This window comes from Hemitrygon akajei, chromosome 20 (genome assembly GCF_048418815.1).
Source record: "Hemitrygon akajei chromosome 20, sHemAka1.3, whole genome shotgun sequence".
Taxonomy (NCBI): Eukaryota; Metazoa; Chordata; class Chondrichthyes; order Myliobatiformes; family Dasyatidae; genus Hemitrygon; species Hemitrygon akajei.
Window position 1 is genome coordinate 26,650,618 of NC_133143.1, and position 21,613 is coordinate 26,672,230.

The 21,613-nt window shown below is 40.4% G+C and overlaps 1 protein-coding gene across 2 annotated transcripts in view; it reads right to left on the reverse strand.

The window, feature by feature from the left end:
* LOC140713665 (uncharacterized) overlaps nt 1-21,613 on the reverse strand; it is a 159,157-nt gene that overhangs the window by 125,519 nt on the left and 12,025 nt on the right. The window contains exons 3-4 of one of the 2 annotated variants that reach the window (XM_073024037.1): nt 6,244-6,320; nt 519-650 (exon numbers count right to left, since the gene is read on the reverse strand). In XM_073024037.1, the coding sequence (XP_072880138.1) occupies nt 519-650; nt 6,244-6,320 (209 nt within the window). The remainder of the gene's footprint in view (nt 1-518; nt 651-6,243; nt 6,321-21,613) is intronic. The other variant, XM_073024038.1, reaches the window with a different exon arrangement.

Genomic DNA, 21,613 nt, shown 5'->3' on the forward strand with positions numbered 1-21,613 from the left:
TTAAAAGAGGTTCAACACAAGTGTTTTACCAAAACTGGGGACTGAGTAGAATTCTCTGACAGCACATACAGATCCTTTCTTAGCTGTTGGATAAACATAACCAGCTACTTTGGTGAATGTTCTTTGTAGCCAAGAACCGTACGAATGGAATCCAGTGAAATTTCTTAAGTCCAACCAATAGGAAAACACACTTTTTACAGGTTTCACCCTGTCTAACACAAAAGAGAGATGAAGAAGCAGAGAGGTTTGGGACAATGTATGCCTAGTCTACAGAACGCATGGTCACCAATGGTGGGTTGAAGAAGTTGAGAATTACACAAAATACCAAAGATTTTACACTACAATTCAGTCACATAGAACTTAGAAGACAGGTGCTATGCAAAAGTATTTCTAAATCTAAATCCTTGACCAGGCAGCATGATACAAAGTCATGTCAATGCTCAAAACAACTGCATTCCATCTTCCAACATACTTCAAAACTCCAAGCATCCCCAGTGGCAGTCTTCGTTAGAACTTACTTCCTTACAGCTCCGGTTCTAAGGTTCACTTTTTCTGTGATACTGGCAAGTACTTGTTCCCATTGGCCAAGTACCCTCTTTGGAATTAGCAGCCGGATTGCTGGATTTAGGAGGTCTCCATTTGCAATCACACTGTGAATAGAAGTGGAATATATAACCTTAAAAAACGTGACATAAAACAGGAGTAAGTCATTCAGATCCTCATGTCTCTCCATCATGATCTTGGTGAAAGTTTATCTCTGAGTGATACATTCCAGCACTATTGGTAATGGTTCATTATTGTCACGATACCAAGATAGATTGTAGTGGAAAGCTTATGTTTTGCATGCTATCCAGACAGATTGTGCAATACATAATTATATCATGATAGTTAATAAAGAGAATAGGGTCACAAACCATTTTCCTTTAATTCCCTTAACACCCAAAAATCTATTTATTTCTGGCCTGAATGTATTCAGCCACAGAACCTTTGCAGCTCCCTTGCAGAGCGAATTTCAAAAGTTGACCAGTCACTAAGGGAAGAAATCTCTTCTTCTCACTGTCCTGCAAACTTTTTTTTTTTTTTAAAAACAAACCCTCTATCTCATATATCCTTCCAGAAACAATATTGCACTGTTGTCCACAGGGCCTATGTGATTGCTGTGCGTTGTCTTCACACACTTATTTCAATCCTCTTGCAAATACACCATTCCTCACATTCACACTGAACAATTTCTCTTCCGGTTCCTCACACTTTCTCCAAATCCAAGAGGTAGTTATGGATACCCACATGGGTCCCAGCTATGCCTCCCTTTTCATTAGCTACGTAGAACAGTCCATGTTCCAAGCCTTCACTGGTAATACTCCCTAACTCTTTCTACACTACACTGATGACCGCATTGGTGCTGCTTATGCACCCATGCTGAGCTTGTCTATTTCCATTAACTTTGCCTATAGCTTCCACCCTGCCCTTAAATTCACTTGGTCCATTTCTGACACCTCTCTTCCCTTTCTCAATCTGTCTGTCTCCATCTCTGGAGACAAACTGCTTACCGAAATCTTTTATAACCTGACTCTCACAGCTATCTTGGCTATACCTCTTCCCATCCTGACAACTGTAAAAATGTAATTCCCTTTTCTCAGTTCTTTTGTCTCAGCTCCACCTGTTCCCTGAATGAAGCTCCCCTTTCCAGAACATCAGAGATGTCCCCCTTTTTCAACAAACTGAGTTTCCCTTCCTCCACCATTGATGCTACCCTCACCCACAAATCCTCTTTCTACCCCGACCTTCCCACCGCCTGAACGAGGACAGAGTTCCTCTTGTCCTCACCTATCACCACATGAGCCTCAGCATTCAGCACATCGTTCTCCTCAATTACCACCATCTTCAATGAGATCCTACCACCAAACATGTCTTTACCTTTCACCCCCCCCAAATCTCCGCTTTCCACAGGGATCATCCCCTTGATTCCCTTGTCCATTCATCCCTCCATTTATCTGCCTGTTTGGCACTTATCACTGTAAGTGGAGCAAGTGCTACACTCCCCATTCACCCTCACTTATCTCCATTCAGAGCTCCAAACATTCCTTCCAGGTGCGGTAACATTTCACCTGCAGATCTGTTGGGATTATTGACTGTATTTGGTGTTCCCAATGCAGTCTCCTCTAAATTGATGAGACTCGGCGGAGATTGGGGGACCACTGTTGAGCACCAGCACTAGTGGTGAGAACCAAGAAGGTAAGGTCAAGAGAGGTGAAGCACACACAGGACTGCTGTGTAGCCCACTGCTTTACTCTCTCTACACCCACAATGGTGGGACTAGGCACAGCTTAAACACCAACTATAAACTTGCCAATAACACACCTACTGTTGGCAGAATTTCAGATGGTGATGAGGAGGCATACAGGAGTGAGATAGATCAGCTGACAGTGATGTCACAACAACGACCTTGCACTCAACGTCAGTAAAACCAAGGACTTCAGGAAGGGGAAGTCGAGGGAACACACACCAGACCTCATTGAAGGATCAGCAGTGGAAAGGGTGAGCAGGTTCAAGTTCCTGGGTGTCAACATCTCTGACGATCTATCCTGGGCCCAACATAATGATGCAATTACAAAGAAGGCACAACAGCGGGTATACTTCATTAGGAGTGAGGAGACTTGGAATCTACAAATTTCTACAGATGTACCATGGAGAGCATTCTAACCGGTTGCATCACCCTCTGGTATGGCGGGGCCACTGCACAGGATCAGAAAAAGCAGCAGAGAGTTGCAAACTCAGCCAGCTACATCAAAGGCACTGTCCTCAACATCAAGGACATCTTCAATAAAGGATACCTCAAAGAGGCAGCATCTGTCATTAAGGATACCCATCTCCCAATGCCTGCCATCTTCTTACTGCAACCATCAATGAGGTGGTACAGGAGTCTGAAGACACACACCTGATGTTTTAGCAACAGCTTCTTCCTCTCCACTATCAGATTTCTGAATGAACCCATGAACACTAACTCACTATTCTTTTTTTTTGTATTGTTTTTGGTCTCTTTTTGCACTACTTCCTCATTTTAATTTTATCTATATATCGTAATAATTGGTAGTTTTTTTATTATGTATTTGAATGTACTATTGCCCCAAAGCAATATTTCGTGACATATCCGGTGATAATAATCCTGATCCTGATTCTTTGTCAAGCATCTTTGCTCCATCTGCAAGAAGCAGAATTTCTCAGTGCCCAACCATTTTAATTCCAATCCCCGTTTCTATTCCAACGTCTCAGTCCATGGCCCCCTCTACAGTCATGCTGAGGCCACTCTCAGGTTGGAGGAGCAACACCTCATTTTCCATTTGCCAGCCTCCAACCTGATGGTATGAACATCAATTTCTCTAACTCCCAGTAATTTTCCCCCCTCACCTTTCCCATTCCCCACTCTGGCTTCCCTCCTACCTCTTCTCCTCACCTCCTGTCACCTCCTTCTAGTGTTCCTCCTCCCCTTTCTCCCATTGTCCACTCTCCTCTCCTATCAGATTCTTTCTTCTCCAGCCCTTTACTTTTCCACCTATCACCTCCCTGCTTCTCATTTCAGGCCCCCCCCCCTTCCCAACTGGCTTCATCTATCTCCTTCTAGTTTATACTCCTTCCCCTCTTCCCACCTTCTTATTGTGGCTTCTTCCTGATGAGGTCTCAGCCTGATTCTTCCTTTCCACTGATGCTGTCTGATCTGCTGAGTTCCTCCAGAATTTTGTACGTTACCCTGGATTTCCAGCATCTGCAAAATCCATCCTGTTTATCTCACCACGGTCTCGTTATTTGCTTGCTGCCCTGGCATCTTAATCTTCTATAATATAATTCTATAATATTTTGTCTATTAAGCACTATTACCCTAATATGGTATAATTCAGTTTTATTCAATAACCTTTTGAGTCCTAACTTCTTAAAGTCCAAATAAACTGACATAAACTGTTTTTCCCTTACCTAGTTACAACCAGAAAACTTAAAATGAACATAAACTTCTAATGTAACTTGAGCAGAACCAGATCTTGCCTTTATGCTAAATAATGAGGCAGATCTTCTGGTCATGCCCCAATGAGAGTAACTTTCCACCAGCATCGTACCGAACGCAATCTCAGCCCCAGAACATCAATGACTTTCCTCATTGGTTGGCCTGACCCCAGGATTGGGAATTAAAATTGCTTAATAATGCTTGGAGAAGGCTGGATCAGTTAGGCTGGGGTAAAGTACAACATTTTATTTGTGGTTCTCAGAGCTGGATTAAAAGCTTCCCAGTAGGGTCATGACAGAAATAAAATTAAGCATCTTATATGCCAATGTGCATCAGAGGCCTAAAGATGCAGAGGTCAATCATTAACCAACCTTTAACTCATGTGAGCTTCCCACGCAAAAGCTAACCAGGCTTCACCATTTCACATCAGTGTGGCCTGGATTGCTGGTAGCGCCATTTGTCGACCAACACCATAGCTAAGAGGTACCTCTGCTCCACTGAGCTGAGCTTTGTGAGGAATTCACTGTTGCAGCTGGGTCCCCTTAGGCTGGCCAAGTTAGCCAAGAGATAACGGGCACCCATGGCTGTTCGGCAGCCCCCAAAAAGAAAAAGTTGCAGGCAGTTATGCTCCAATACATGACAATCTTTCACTCTCCCTCAGCAATCCTGAAATTGGCATTTTTGTTTCTTTTTTTCCCCAAAAGATGCCTATTTTCTACACATGAGAATTAATCTTCTACACCACCAAAAGACCATTCTAGTGAAACTTCGCTGTTTACAAACTGAAGGAAATAATTTCATAAATACTGCCTTGACCTATATTGTCCAGTGTACTGTGCAAAATTACATGCTGCTGTGAGGGGGTGAGGGAGCTGTTGTGGGAACAATAATGCTGTTCATTGACAAACTCTTAATTGAGACCCACATAGTCAATGAGTTAGAAAACAAGTCTCATTGAGAAGAAGCAGAGACCTGGTAAGTGAATTGGAGCTCAGTAGCACAGACACTAAATACTCTGCAACCTAAATTAATACCCATGACGCACATTCTCACTAACTTAATGAGTGGTACATGTGAAAGTTTTTTTAATTAATTTAGAATTGCAAAAAAGAATGAATAGTTTTATTTAACACCAATGTTTTTTTTATTCTATCCCAACAGCAGCTATGTAATTTTTTTAAATCTCAGAAATATGTCATGATAAAAAGTTCAGAGCAGCCTGTGGAAGTACAAGAGACACTGGTGATGCTGCAACCTGGATCAACACACACACAAAATGATGGAAAAACTCAGCAGATCGACTGTTCTCTCCTATAAGATTCCTTCTTCTTTAGCTCTTTGGCTCTTCCATTTATCACCTCCTAGATTTTCAAGTTATTCCCTTTTCCTCCTGCCTTCCCCCTCTCACCTGGATTCACCTATCCCTTGCCAGCTCATGCTCCTCTCCCTCCCCCTATCCTTTTATTCGGGCTCTGCCCTCTTCCTTTCCTGATGAAGGGTCTCAACCGAAACATCGACTGTTTGTTTCTTTCCATAGATGCTGCCTGATATGCTGTCTGCAAGGAGGCATTTTTGTTCTGAATCAATCCATGTATTAAGGTGAGTTTAAGTCACAAAGCAAAGAGTTCTTCCCTGGCCCAAGCACCTAAAGAATTAAAACGGGTTCTCATCGCACAAAGTATATTGGTTTTGTAATGGGAGGAGCAACTAGAAACTAAACTATCCCATCCCAACACCAACTCAATCACAGTTTGCTTTCCTCCATTTCCTCAAATAAAGTGCATCACTAAAGTTAAACACATGCTCATACATCCCCAATTAATGCTTTTCCAATCCAAAATGAATACGGAGCAGAAACTATTTCGTTTTCCATCACAGTCGCACATTTTCCACTAAAGGACAGAATATGGTTGATGTCACTGTACCATTACAAATGATCACCGGGATAATGTTGTGGCAGGATGTTTGGGTAAATTCGACCTACAGGTTATCAAACTGCCAGATAAAATTGGTAACTAGTCCCACATAAGGAAAAATGGCCATAAGACAAGACAGTAAAATAAAACAATATCTGGATACTCAAAGCTGATCTCAGTAAATAAATGTAATACATTTTTGTCTTGTGGTAAATTTAGTGTTGGTGCCAACCCAGTATATAACAGCATAATAAAACCTGTTCACACATTTTATTCAGAACTTCTGAAAACTAATCTGTATTCCCAAAGCTGTCTTAGTTCTGTACTCACCAAATAGTGCACGGCTCTTGCGTAAGCTTCCGAAATCTTGCGGATGCAATTATCCGACTGTGAGCAACAGGTTTGATCTGAACGAAGAGAGTATGGTTATTATAAGAGCAAGTTATGACTTAAAGCCCAAAACACTTTTATCATTAATCCCTCCAATTAAAGCAATAAAAGATACTTGTGCTAGAATATTACTGGTTGAAAAGCAAGTAGGTTTTATGCTAACAATACAATCTCTGTCAGCTGAGACCTGCATACTATAGCCTAAGAACTTTCCTACCACTGTTAATCCAACAATCATTGGTAAGTGTGCATGGGGGAGGAAAGCAAAAGCATTTTGAAACCAGTACACGAAGAGGAGCAAAAATCACTTCAATAAACTCTTCCCTTAAGCTTAATTTTGCTGAGCATGAAGTACATACCTAATTATACACTGAATTTTCATTCCCCGATAGTTTAAATAACCAGTGAATAATAACTATGCACAAGACAGATCTGCAAATGAGTCTCTAGGGGTAGAATAAGCTTGCAGATTGCATTTTGAATAGAAAAGGTTCAAAATATTATTAATTTTATTTATGAATCTTTCTCCTTTATGTAGAAATATGCAAATCAGAAGTATAACCCTTCCCCAAGAGGTAAGCCATTCAGCATCTAATCTAATGCTTTAAGTGGGAGGCTAAACATGGAGGAGCAGAGCCTGGTGCAACAGAACTGGAATTTTGGTTGTTGTGACACTGGCAACTGCCCTCGGGACAAGGAGGAAGATTCAACATGGAAGTAAGAATTTGAGAACAGGAGATTAATAGGTTACATGTTTTAGTGATGGGGTCAGATCAAAATGACCTTGCAGCATTTGGTGTTTGCCCAATATTTCCATTTGCAATGGTTCTAATTGCCACCTTGTGTATTGCTATTTTTCGCCCTTTAGCTTGTACTAATCTATCAGACAGTGGAAGTTCAGTGTGCTGTGAGTAGGCACTCCTTGCTCACCACATTAGAGGCTTAGAAAGGGGACATTTTATTGGCCAGATTTTTAGACTACGAGTTCCCATAGGGAATGGAACATCACTTAGATTTGCAATCAAATGATTAACTGGTGGCTAAGAAATTTAACACATAATCTGTCTTCACTTACTGCCATCAGAATGATTACATAGTAACATCCAAATCACTTTATAAGAAATTACAATTTGTCTGTTTTGTTTTACAAGCTAAAAGCACTTGAATCAAATCTCTTTTATTAAGTATGAGGTGGACTTCCACTTGAGGCTTTGAATTTAATTATCCACTATGATGCACTGTCCCATTGACTGAAATAACTCTATCATTAACGTCAAAGTGAATAATCCTTATGAAGAAACTGATTGCAGCAATCAATGTTTCCAGCCAAAAGTAAGGTGCACTTTGTGAATTTTGAGGTAAATAGGTTTGTGATTAAGTTATGAAAATACATTGGTTTCTGTCTTTCATTTATGCTTGAGTAATCCAGTTCTTCTCAATATAACACTTAAATTTACCTATTATCTCTTTTTCTTACATGAAGTTATGTTTTATTATATATCACTTTAAAACTTTTTAATTTTTGCCAACTTTGATGTTATTCAAATTCTGGTTTGCTCATTACTGAAATAGTGCAAATCAGAGCTACAACTTCGATATCAGAGGTCCAAAATAACCCTTCATTGGTGCAACCACAATCAGTCAGCTCAAGCAAGTATTGAAAGGGTTTTGTTTTTAAATTCTCCAATATTTTGAAATCATCAAGATAACATCTCATTGAGGTGTAGATGCAGAATACCTTCCTCCATTCCCCAAGTTACTTTATAACTCTGCAGCAATGATCCAAGATCTTCAATTGTACCTTGTTGCCACTCAGGATTTCTCCTTCCTATCCAGTAAAGTTTTCCTTTCTTAGAATGCAACACCAGTGTTACCATAAAGGTTTAATGGGTCTGCATCAAACCCCCTATATTTTTTTTTTAAAGAAAATAACCATCTGAGTAAGTTTCATCCTGAAAATAATGCTCCTTGTTCAAATATCAACCTCACAAAGACTCTGCATCTTGCAATTAACTGATATTTAACACTTTATGCATGAAATATGGCACTTTCATTTTGGAAATCTTCAATTATTATTCACCCCAGCATAAAACTTACAATTACTGATGCAGATGCCCTTCTAATGGACTCATCGAATAAATGGGAGGAATTTCTATCTATCATCAACCTGAATTTCTACATATTGAAGAAAGCCATTGAAATAAAGCATGTAATATACACACCAGAATAGATACATTTAGGTTAATATTATTGATATAACCTGCAGAACAGATTTTTCCATATTCCAGATACTTGCTATAATATTTTTGCAAGGTGCATTTTGCTATGTCAGACTCCTGACACGCAAGTTAATTTCATGGGTGGCGAACCAATGGCATGCGTGCCCAAGTTAACACGTGCAAAAATGTTGTTGGCACATGGCATGCAATGCCAATCCTTAATTCTGTAAACCCTACCCATAATAAAAAGATCCATTCAATTATCCTTACTGCCAAGTAAAGCAGTGAATTACTTCTTTAACAACCTGAGAGCAGCGAGATGTTTTCATAGGAAAGGTCTCACATGGCTTGGAACCAGTTGGAACCTATGATGCTGGATGACATATTTTGAAATCCTAGCAGACCTGGCATACACATCAGTGTTTGGATAATGCACAGTTGAGCTTCGCTCTGCTTATATTTTTTCCTTCTATCATTTGTGAGTTAATACTGAAAATTCAGTGATAACAACAGAAAATATTGTATGTAGTTTAGCACCTCTATAAATATTCATGTGAGGCATTGTTTTCAGTGATCAACTTGGTCAAGTCTAATTATAGGACGAGACTCACTGGTAAAACCAGTGCTACACAGCTCCCAAAACAACCAAATACAAATCAGATATAAAATATCTGTCATCATTAGCACAGCAATAAAAGTCTCATTGAGAAATAAAGTGTGTTTATTTTCCATCCTTAACCTTTTATGAATATGCACTAAAGTTTATAACTTCATGTTTACATTTCTTATGTTGTATGAGGTACAATATTTCAAACTTCAAGGTACATTTATTATCAAAGAATGCATAAATTATACAATCTTGAGATTTGTTTGCTTGCAGGCAGCCACAAAGCAAGAAACCCAAAAGAATCCAATTTAAAAAATAAAGACCAACCCCCAAAGCACATAGCGAAAGAGGAAAATAAAACACACAAATCAGGCAAACAGAAGCAACAATAACAACAGTATTCCAAACTATCTGAGTCCTTAGGTCCAAATTCCTGGAGCAGCCCAGAGTCAGCCCAAAGCTTCAGCATTCAGTTCATCACATTAGCGGGACAAATCGCCACAAAGTTCACAGACACAGAGCACAGCAGCTGGGGGCAGTATCACAACCCTAACGACAGGGAGAGAGGAGTCCCCAGTCTATCACAACGTTAGGGTTGTGATAATGTGAGCCGGCGTATAAATTGTCCAAGCAGCTGATTGTACCTCACATTAGAACCCAGGCTCCTCTACGGTGAATTGCTCCAGACCTAGAACGCAAACCCCCCCCCCCAGCTTTGGACCTAGCTTTCACTGCCAAAGAAGCCGTTCTCAACCTCTCCAAATGGGCTCGATGCCCATGGCAATCCAACCACACCCAACTCTTAACACCCTGCCTCTCTAGTCTATCTGGGCCAGCCTTTAAATTGTCCAAACAGCATATCGTCCTTTCGTTTGGACCTAAACCCTGCCGTGGCAAATCCCTCCTGGCCCTAGTACACGCCATCCAGCAATTCACTTCAGACACAGATTTCGCAGCCGAATAACAATACTATTTAGGAATCATGTTATTTGTCAATTGTCTTTTTAAAAGATTAATAAATGTTGACAGGTTTTCTATGATACTTCATTTATTTCATTCTGTGTCTGTTATACTTTTATTAATAAATAAGCAACAGGACTCATCCTTTTCCCATAAAAGCATCCATAATTATTGTTGCTAATTCATTAATCAAAGATGAACTCTGCTCAAAATTACCATGGGATGAGAGGATTTTCAGACTATTGCCAATTTGGGCACCACTCTCAAAAAGATTTGCTGATTCTCTCTTAGAGCCTTCCACTTCTGTTGGAGAGCTTCAAGATGAAAGGTACAAGAGCCAATATGCAATCACATACGAGTGACACAATTACATTGAGATTGATTGACAGCTTGCCTGACTAGTTTAAACCTCATCACTGTAAACTGGAAATTACTGGGAACAAAAACTTCTCAAAGAACGTTTTTTGAACAGGGCAGTAATTTTAAATCATCCATTTCTGCAGTATAAATGCAGTCTAAATATTAATCATAACAATAACAACAACTAGTACTGAAGTTGGTACTTTACTCAGTGAGCTTTTGACCAATCTTCTGTATTCAGGGCAAGCAGTGCGCACGCACACATACACATACACACACACACACAAATACAAATGACCTGCCAAACAACAGCTCTATGTACCTAATATGGATTTCTTCAATGCTGCTTCTGTCCTCATTTACAAAAGGCCCAGTGTCACAGCAAGGCCTCCCAGTTTAAATCACGTCAGGCCTGAAGAGAGAAGCAGAAATGGGGAAAGGCCAGAACAAGCCCCCCCCCCCCCTTGGAAAATGCCAAAAGAAGTTTCAACAGCCAGCTAAGCCATAGCCCAAATCAAATTATTCAAAATGAGCTGACTGTTCTGAAATTCAGAAATATTCAGAATGATTTGCATATTAAGAGCAGTTCAATCATTTTAACAAAACAATTAAAACATGCAGTGAATAAAAATACTTTTAAAAACATAAACTAACCAAAGCACACCACACAGCATTTCTAGCACTTCCTAATGAATGGAGATGCGAAGCTTTGCACCTAACCTGGCACAGGTCTGCTGGTGTATGCCCTGAGAAATTGCCGCACTTTACCACCCACCATTAGATTCCATAAGCTGTTCAATCTTGCAGCACAGATGAGAAAACATTGGTGAACAGTTTCCAAATCCTCCAACTTACTACTCATGTGTGCATATGAAGGAATCCCAAACAAGGCAGCATTTCAGTTAACCATCCACAAATTCAAGGCCACTTTATGTTCCTTGTGACAAATTAAACATTTAGCAATGTGCTCCCACAATTCATAAGGAATAAAAGTAATTTACAACACATAATAAATGGCATTTGTTAAGTTAAAGGTATAAATGGAAGTCATTTGTTATAACTAAGAGCACTTCAGATGGGAAACTCAGTGAACCCAGTGTTAAATGCTGTCTTGAAGCCATATAATAATGCATGCATTACATTATTTTCAGATCAAAAGTCTCAGAAAATTTAAATATCATTAGATTTATACAAATGTAGTGAAATTATTCTCCAATAATCATAGGTTTTCAGTTAATTTCCCAAAAAGCCTGCAATACAAAAAATTAATTCATCATCTTTCTGTGAATTACAAGGGCATATTTTGGTCAATAAGACAAACTCCCTGCACACATTAGGGTATCACTCCTTCATCCCACCTTAGGTTAAGAAAGCAACAAAACAAAGTTTGCATTTGCATTCAAGTGTGTGGCTTTACAAATATTAAGGGCAAGCCAAATACAGTATAAAGGAATTTATTTTAACCGGGAAGATAGGATAATGTATAGCAAATTGTGTTTAATTTTGTATTTATAAGGCAAGGAGGGCAGGAAAGGGGAAATAACAATTATCTTCAGAAAATCTTCCAGAGGGCTTCAGAGTTTTGAATTATTAGGCTCTCTTCCAGGAAAGGACAGACTTGTACAGAAGGGACAGCTTGCATCTGAACTGGAGGGGGACTAATATCCTAGTGGGAAGGTTTGCTTGTGCAGTACGGGTAGAGGTGGGGGGTGGTTAAACTAGAGTTGCAGAGGGATGGGAACTAGAGTGCCAGAACACATAGCGGAGTGGTTGTGGGGAAAGATATCAAGCCTACATACAAAGTGAAGAATCAAAAGGTGGAGCATGGTTGGACTAATGTTCTGAGCTGCACATATTTCAGTGCCAGGAGTATTATAGGACATGGATCAGCACGTGGAATTATGACATTGTAGCCATTAGAGAGACTTGGTCGCAGGAGGCGCTAGACTAGCAGCTCAGTGTTCTGGGGTTCCATTGTTTCAGACATGATTCACAGCCTGGTATGGAATACACCGGAAGTTTTCATGTTTTATGGTTTTGGAGCATTGAATCACAGTGGAATTCATTTGGCTTTTTGACACTGATCAACAGAAAAAGATCCTTCCATGGCAAAGTGAAAACTAAACTCCACAAAGAATCAAAATTAATTACAAATATAAAACACAAAATAATTGATTGCATAATTACTCACCCCCTTCAAGTCAGTATTTAGTAGATGCACCTTTGGCAACAATTACAACTTGAATCTGTGTGGATAGGCCTCTATCAGCTTTGCACATCTAGACACTGCAATTTTCCCCCATTCTTCTTTAAAAAACTGCTCAAGCTCTGCCAGATTGCACGGGGATCATGAGTGAATGGCCCTTTTCAAATCCAGCCATAAATTCTCAATTGCATTGAGGTCTGGGCTCTGCCTTGCCCACTCCAAGATATTAACTTTGTTGTTTATAAGCCATTCCTATGTAGCGTTGGCTTTATGCTTGGAGTCATTGTCTTGCTGGAAAACCAATCATTGAGGAAGTTATGAGGAAGGTTGATGAAGGCAAGGCAGCGAATGTTGTCTACATTGACTTTAACAATACCTCTGACAAGGTCCTTCCCATGGGAGGTTGGTCAAGAAGATTCAGTCACTGGCATTCAAGATGAAGTAGTAAATTGGATTAGACATGGGCTTCGGGGAGGAACCCAGAGTGGCAGTATATGCTTGCCTCTCTGACTGGAGGCCTGTGGTGTGCCACAGGGATCGGTGCTGGTTGTGTTGTTGATTGTCATCTATATTAACAATCTGAAGGATAATATGGTAAACTGGATCAGAATATTTGAGGATGGCACCAAAATTGGTGGGTGTAGTGAATAGCTAGGAAGACCATCAAAGCTTGCAGTGGGATCCGGCTCAGCTGGAACAATGGTTTGAATTTAATGCAGGTGTTGCACTTCGGAAGGACCATCCAGGATAGGTCTTATATGGTGAGTGGTAGAGCAGCAGCACAGAGCAATCTTGGAATACAGATCCACAATTCCTTGAAAATGATGTTACATGTAGATAGGGTCATAAAGAAAGCTTTTGGCACATTGGCCTTCATAAACCAATGTACTGAGTGCAAGAGTTGGGATGTTATGTTGAAATTGTACAAGACATTAGTGAGGTCTAATTTTGGTCACCTACCTACAGGAGAGATATAAATAAAGTTGAAAGAATGCAGAGAAAACTTACAAGGATGTTGCTGAAACTTGAAGACCCGAGTTATTGAGACAGGTTGAATAGGTTAGAACCTTATTCCCTAGAACACAGAAGGTTGAGGGTAGACTCAGTATTCAAAATTATGAGAGGTATAGATAGGATAAATGCAAGCAATCTTTTTCCACCGAGGTTGGGTGAGATTACAACTAGAGGTCATGGATTAAGAGTGAAAGGTTAAATGTTTAACAGGAACTTGAAGGGAACTTCTTCACTCAGAGGTGACGAGAGTATGGAACAAACTGCCAGCACAGGTGGTGGATGCAGCGTTGAGTTCAACATTAAAGAGAAATTCAGATAGGTGTATGGATGGGAGGGGTATGGAGAGTTATGGTCCGGGTGCAAGTCGATGGCACCAGGCAGATTAATGGTCTGGCACAGACTAGATGGGTTGAAGGGTCAGTTTCTGTGCTGCAGTGTTCTATGACTCTAAATTACAGGAGGTTTGAGTTCAGAGCATGCAGTGAATAAATCACTGGAAAGAACAATACAGCCTGAGACTGCAATAAGGAAAAATGACCAAAACCATATTAGCCAAATCCCAGCAGGTGATCCCCAGGAGAAATTGCCACAAAGTGCTGAGATACAAGCAACTGGAGAATGGTTTACAGTTTTTTTCCATCACCCTAGAGCAAGAGTGTTGATGTTATGTAGAAGAGGGCAAAAGACGTTGACAATGCTGTCTACTTCCACATCACTATTGATGTAAATGGTGTACCCAAAATACAGACCGCGAGATAAATACTTTCCTGAAGCTCTCCTCACCTGGCCCAGTCTTACAGTTGTTCCCATTGACTAGTCAATGGAGAAAGCATTGCACGGTGCTTCTATGTAAATTTCCTGGTGCTTGTCTAGATATAACACTGTTTGCACAAGGAGTTTATGAAAATACACGCTGGTTATGTAAAGGCATCTGGCATCTCAGTGAGCAAATAGGACAATGAGTTGATTGCCTCAACAAATTGGATTACAGGATTGAAAATTAAACAAAGAAAGGATTAAAAACAAAGGTGTATTACAGTGAATGAGTTCAGTAACAAAAATAGACAAAGTAGTATTTGATTAAGACAAATAACAGAACATAGAATTGTGCAGGCCCTTTGGCCCATGATGTTGTGCTGACATTTTAACCTACTCCAATTTTAATCTAAACCCATCACAAAAAAGAGAAAATCTGCAGGTGGTGGAAATCCAAGCAACACACACAAAATGCTGGAGGAACTCAGCAGGCCAGGCAGCATCTATGGAAAAGAATACAATCAACATTCCCGGCTGAGACCCTTCAGCAGGACCCCTCAATCTAACCCTTCCCTCCCACATAGCCTTTCATTTTTCTTTCATCCATATGCCTATCTAAGAGTCTCTTAAGTGTCTCTATTGACCTTGCCTCTAGGGAGTAAAAAAAGTTCTGATTTTTTTTAAAGAGCAATTTAATTTAATATTTAGCATTTTGTTCAGTCTCAAGACACGTGAGATTGATTAGTAGGCATTAAAAGTAATCATGTTATTTAAACAGTACTTATATTAATTAGATTTTCCTGATAAGTCAACAGGTAACTAATCACCAAATTGAGCAATCTTGAGAAATTACATGGAGACCAGGGGGTGAAATGCTATTTTTATAAAGTTAGCTGCAAAGGGGCACAAACAAGCCTGTAATTTGTACAGAGTAGCTGTTCACAAACTTTCCATGCCCCTCTCCCCACCATTTCCCAAATTTGCAGGCTGATTTGTATGTTAATTTCACTGTCATTTTTCATGAAATTCTATCCCTAATTTCCTGACTTGTTTCACCTCGTAGATGTTGAAGAGACAATCTATTCTGTTGTGTTCTCCCCACACGGTTTCCAGAGCTCTGCAAATTATTTTCACTATCCAGTTCCCTTTCATAATCCCCAATTGACTCTGTTTCCACCAACCTTTCAGACACGAGTTCCAACTCAACCAATTTTCCTCATGTTCCCCTTTACTTGGAGCCAATGGTTTACCCCTCAATCTGGAGCCCCTCTGTCTGGTACAAGCTCCTTCATGCACTGCCAGGCTAACATGCTAACATTAGGAACATAGGGTCAGCCACTAGGGTCCTCAAGGAGTGCTCCATATGTCTAATCAGTCTGGGGTTGCCTTCTATCATACTGCAGCGAGAGCTTCCTGCTTCCCCATTAACTTCTGCATCCTTCACAATATATGACATAATACAGCCTCTTTGAAGGAGTAGAGGAGAAGGTGGAGATGGAGAGAGCAAAGAATAAAAAAAAGTTTAACTTTATTTGTCACATTTACATTGAAGCATACAGTAAAATCCTTCAAGTGTTGCCACTTTAGGAACAAAATTATCAACATTTTGCATTGGAATCCTGTATCAGAACTGATACAGGGTTTTGACCCATAACATAGATAATTCCTTTCTTTCCACAGATGCTGCTCCACCTGCTGAAGTTTCCAGCATTTGCAGTCTAATACGTCTCCACTGAGCCAATCAAACCCCAAATTCTCATTGCCCACAACCATTTGTCACCGCACATGTTTGTTTGTTTGGAAAGTTTTCCACAATCTGTGGCAGATCAGGTGCAGCGAAATGCATCCCAGTTTTCCAGTGCAATTGTAGAAGAAATGACCCTCTGCACTGAAGGTCTGGGAAGTCTTGCAGACCAGCAGTAGGTGGATGTGGCCAAGGACATCATTAATTGAATGGATACTGGCTCTGCGCTGAGAAAACTTTAATGAAGTCACAGGCATGGTTAAGGTCAGTTGTAGAGTAAACAGGCTCTAAAACTGCACCTTGTGTATGGGGCATTGGATGCTGGTTTAATTGCTATATTCACCTCACTGGGGACCAAGCACAGGCATCTGGAGCATGTTGCATGTCTCACCATGAATCCCAGCAGCCTCATCCTCTGCTCTACAATGTACACCTTCTGCACAGATCTAACAAAATTCTTCCCAACCACCATTCCTTCTAAAATTCATGGCTCATCACACCCTGCTATATTTCCTTAAAAAATGACGCAACAGCGTAGACACAGTGTTGATGCTTCTCATGGCTAGGCAGTCTAGAACCAAGAATCACTCTCTCTAAGTGACGAGTTGGTCATCTGGGACTGGGATAAGAAAAAAGCTTAGGACCAAACTTTGCTTCTTTCCTTTAAAGTTTCCCATATCATTACTTGCAATAGAACAAAGAGTAATCGGCCTATGGATCAACGTAAATCCTACTCCACGTGACAAGAGCAGTTTTATTGTCCTCTAAATTTTTATTCCGTTAGACTAGGGATTCCCAACCATTTTTATGTCATGGACCATTAAGTAAAGGGTCCGTGGACTCCAAGTTGGGCACCCCTGCCCTACTCTGTAACACTCAATAAACAAGGCAACACAAGCCAACTCAAAGAAGCTGGACTTCAACATTTATATTCCCATTAAAAGCGCTTGGAGTTTGATAAAGAAGTGGTAATTTTGTATTATAAACCACTCTGCTAGCCATTATCATTATGATGTCACTTGCATAAGACTCCTGTGTATCCAAGGAGCCCTGTAAAACAGAAACAGTGTCTTCTATCAACACTTTACATGTCTCTAGTGCTAATGTAATTAGGTGATAATTGGGAGAGGTTCAACACAAATATTTGCTTCTTTGTTTTATTCACGTCAGTCTTTGAGCCAAATAATCAGCAGCCCTGAGAACAAGTATAAACTAATTGGTTACTAGGAAACTTAGAGTCAAACAAAGACTAATCTCACACTGGCCAGAGAAATGCACAGTAACAACTTCTCAGAATAGCTCATTCTACAATCCCAAACCAAAATTTGTTAGAACATCTTCAATGAGATTTATAAGATGATGTTTCCTGCCGCACCTCCCAACAATACAGGGTCATCAGCCAGGGACCATGTATTGGGAGTATAAAAGTTGCGTTGTTTGCTGTGTAACCAAAACTATGTAGTCAGCTTTGAGTTTGCTATTTGCTATGCATGTATCCAATTTAGTAGGAGAATGAAATCTTAAGAATGTAGAAGATAATGGTGTGTTAATGAGAGGCTAGCTAAGAGATGTAGATTAGAACATGATTAAGTCAATGGCAATAGTGGCGGATGTACTTGTGATACGCAGCTGTAGACCGATTGGATATGCTAATACAACTAAACCAGGAGATTACTATAAAAAATGCTGTGTACAAGGATCGGTGGGCAATCAGCGACTAGCTCAATGACTGTCTCAGCTTTGATTTGCAAATTAAAGTTTAATTCTTCTTGAAGAATCTTCTGCGTCTCCTGGTCGTTTTGTGAAGCACGAAAAACCACGACACATGGCTCATTGATGGTTCACTCCCTTAGCCCTGGTACATCTCCTGGTGGTGGAGCAGTGGCAGAGACGTCGCCCTGGTACATCTCCTGGTGGTGGAGCAGTGGCAGAGACGTCGCCCTGGTACATCTCCTGGTGGTGGAGCAGTGGCAGAGACGTCGCCCTGGTACATCTCCTGGTGGTGGAGCAGTGGCAGAGACGTCGCCCTGGTACATCTCCTGGTGGTGGAGCAGTGGCAGAGACGTCGCCCTACCATCCCCTGCAGCTTCCAATGAGGTTAGTCAGTCCCCCAATTTCTGTCCTGCCTCCTCAGCCACAGGCAAAAGCTGCTCTTTTCTGCCTCTTCAGCCAACTCCCCGGTGGCCCTCCTGAGCCTCACTCCAGTCACCGCCATATCACAGAGTAACCTTGGCATCAATGCGCCAACGAAGCCCTGGCATCCTACCTCCACGGGATGGGTAACAGTACTTCAGCCAGCTTCCTTACACTCAGCTGCCAGGTCTGGGAACTTCAGCCTCTTTTACTCATGGGCAGCCCCCACTCCCCATCCTCCCATGGGATGGTTAACTCAGTAAGGAGGGCTGTCCTGGCAGCCATGGACCACTATGTCTGGATAATAATCCATATTTACATAATAATTTCTAGTTCCTTTCATATTGCTTCATTCCATTGTGATGTGTAATCCTAAACTGGGGGAACAAACATTCAAATTTTTATATATCCATGCTGAATTTTTATATATCCATCCTACAGACAAATGCAAATAATTGGCATTAAAAGGAAAATAGATATTACATATGCAATGTTAATTATACCAGTCCAGACATTGTTTAAAAACAAAATCTCAGCAGGTAGTTTTTACAAATAGACAAGTTCAACTCATTGCAACATTAGGAATATCACTTCAACAAAATAGTTGTTTTAGAATGACTACCGTAGATTCCGGATTTTAAGCCGCTACTTTTTTCCCACATTTTGAACAGCTTTGAACTTTGCGGCCTATAATCCGAAGCGGCTAATGCATGATTTTTTTTCATGCCGCCTCGTAAACATTTTGCCTCATAACAGTAGACCAATAAAATTGATGAGTAGTTCACAGAGGTCCAATGAAATTGTATGATAAATCAAGCGCACTTTCACAATTAAATTATTGTAAATCAGTCATTTGTACTCACCCTCATCAACATGGAAAACACTCGAAGCATTGTGCTGCCTTATGGCAGTTACTTAGTTTATAATATTTTCGCTTAGTAATTCATTTTCTAGTTAAAGTTAGAAGAGTTTTAACTATATTTGTTTTCTGTACTACATCGCGGGATGCTATGACGTCACACCCGGTTTCGCGGTGTCTTGTGGGAAAATGCCGGTTTGCGATAAACGGAAAGGAGGGGGGGAGCGCATTACGCGAGCGGCTTTGGATCTGAGCGAACGCTGCTTTTAAGTTAAAGGTGATCAATAACTTTTCCTGGTAGGCTGTAGTATATATATTTTTTACCAGTCGTTAGGAGATATTGGAATGTTGTTCAGTAAAGAAGTATACGCAACGTATTTAAAAGTAGCCGCGTTACGGGCACGGTTCGAAAAAAAGCATTTGCAATATGTATTTGTTTTTGTTACCATATGGATTTAATTAAAAGTTAAAAAATCCTCACGTGTAATATCTTTCTGTGTAAATATCTCATATTACAACGTGGGACACCTGCGGCCGAAAATCCGGTGCGGCCTAAAATCCGGTGCGGCCTTTACAATTAAAAAATTGATTTTATTTCTAAAATTAGAGCCAGCGGCTTTTAATCAGGTGCGCTCTGTAGTCCGGAATCTACGGTAATAGGATTCTGTTGCCTTGAGTATAACATTCATTTTTAAACCTCTGCAGCAATCTGAATTTTACTCGATTTGATTTCCACTACTGTTGAAGTTTCATCAGCAAACATGAATCAAAATCCTAATTAAAAAGAGCAGTCAGCCCCATCATTACATCTGAATTAAAGAGCTATGCCTGGTGAAATCATCAGAGAACATTACTCTTCTTCGGAATTATAGAATCAAGTACAAAGGACTTGAAGATCATGAACATTCTACAAAGTTCATTAAAACCTTCCAGCACTAGAGAAGAAGTCTTCTTTAATACCAGCAATCAACTTTAATTTTATTGTAAACCTGCAAAGAAATTATAAACTCTTCTCACCATCAACATAGTGTGCAAGACCAACACAAACATCTTGCTGCCTGACTAGAAATGCACTGTCCTTTACTATGGAATGTACAGTAATAAGATATCATAAAGCACCACAATAGATTTGCAAAATACACCACCGTAATTGCTTGCAGGGAAGTACAGACTTTTCAATTACAATGAAAATTGACTCTGCCAAGATGGAACGTGTTCACTTATTGTTCTGCCTGCAAGGTTGTGTTTATGGAAAATATATTAAGTTATATTTTATTATATGATTCGTAGATGTGCCCAACGCTGAACATGCAATACTTTGTCCTGGCATGAATCACCAAAGTACAGTGACATGGGAAAGACAAGTCCACTGTCAGCAAAATTTCCAAGAACTCAAGTTATACCTTCATAACTTCAAGTGCTTCATTGTAACAGTACTGATCTATCAAAACTAAGAGGGAAGTTATGGAACCCCCACCCCTCTCCACTCGTGGAAACAATTAAGGTAGCCCAAGAGCATTTCTGAGCTTGCATAATTTCCTTCTAGGCCAGCTAAAGCCCAAAATGCTGGTTTAGTGATACATACTCCCCAAGCAAAGCAAGCACACACAGACAGGTGGCATTCTCTCTCCCAGTTTCCTCTCCGTATCTTTATGAAATACAGTGAAATCAGCTAAAATAATCTTAGTGATTCAGAGGTAAACTCATAACCTACAGTGCCAATAACCTTTGGCTTTTCAAAATATATCACAGAAGGAAATGGATGTTTGAAAAGTTAGTGGAGCTTTTAAGAGTGTGTACTTCTGCCTTAAAGGGTAAACATTCTGATGGTTGTTGAATATCACTCTGAGGAAGCCATGATGGAAACCAGCACATATAGGAAATCAGGGCTTCCACATTCAGAACTTAGACCATAAGATATAGGAGCAGGAGTAGGCCATTCAGCCCATCGAGTCTACTCCACCATTGCAGGGAATGAAGCAATAGAAAATTAGGAAAACTGTATCCACTAATTTCAGTTATAAAAGTCTTGAGTCAAAGGCCAGGCATTTAAAAAAAACATTAAGGCCACCACCACCATGACAACCTTTATTTATAGGAAACAGAACGGGCCACAAATTCTAGTGGTCCCAATAGGATGCAGAGGAATGGCATCAGAGAGGGCCACATAAATGACTGCTTTGGATGTTGACCTACGGCAAAAAAAAAGTGTTCCCTGAGGCCCAATGCATTGGGTGCCTCAGGCTAGGCTTTACACCCTTCACGGTTAAATGTACTGCCTGCTCTTCCTTTCCCTGGAAGTAGAATCGCCAGTGGAATGGTAAAGAAGGAACATGGCATGCTTGCCTTCATCACAAGGCTCGTGGACTATAGGAGTGAAGAAGTCATGATGCAGTTGTACAAATCTTCAGTTAGACTTCACTTGCGTGCAGTTCTGGTCACTCCATTCCAG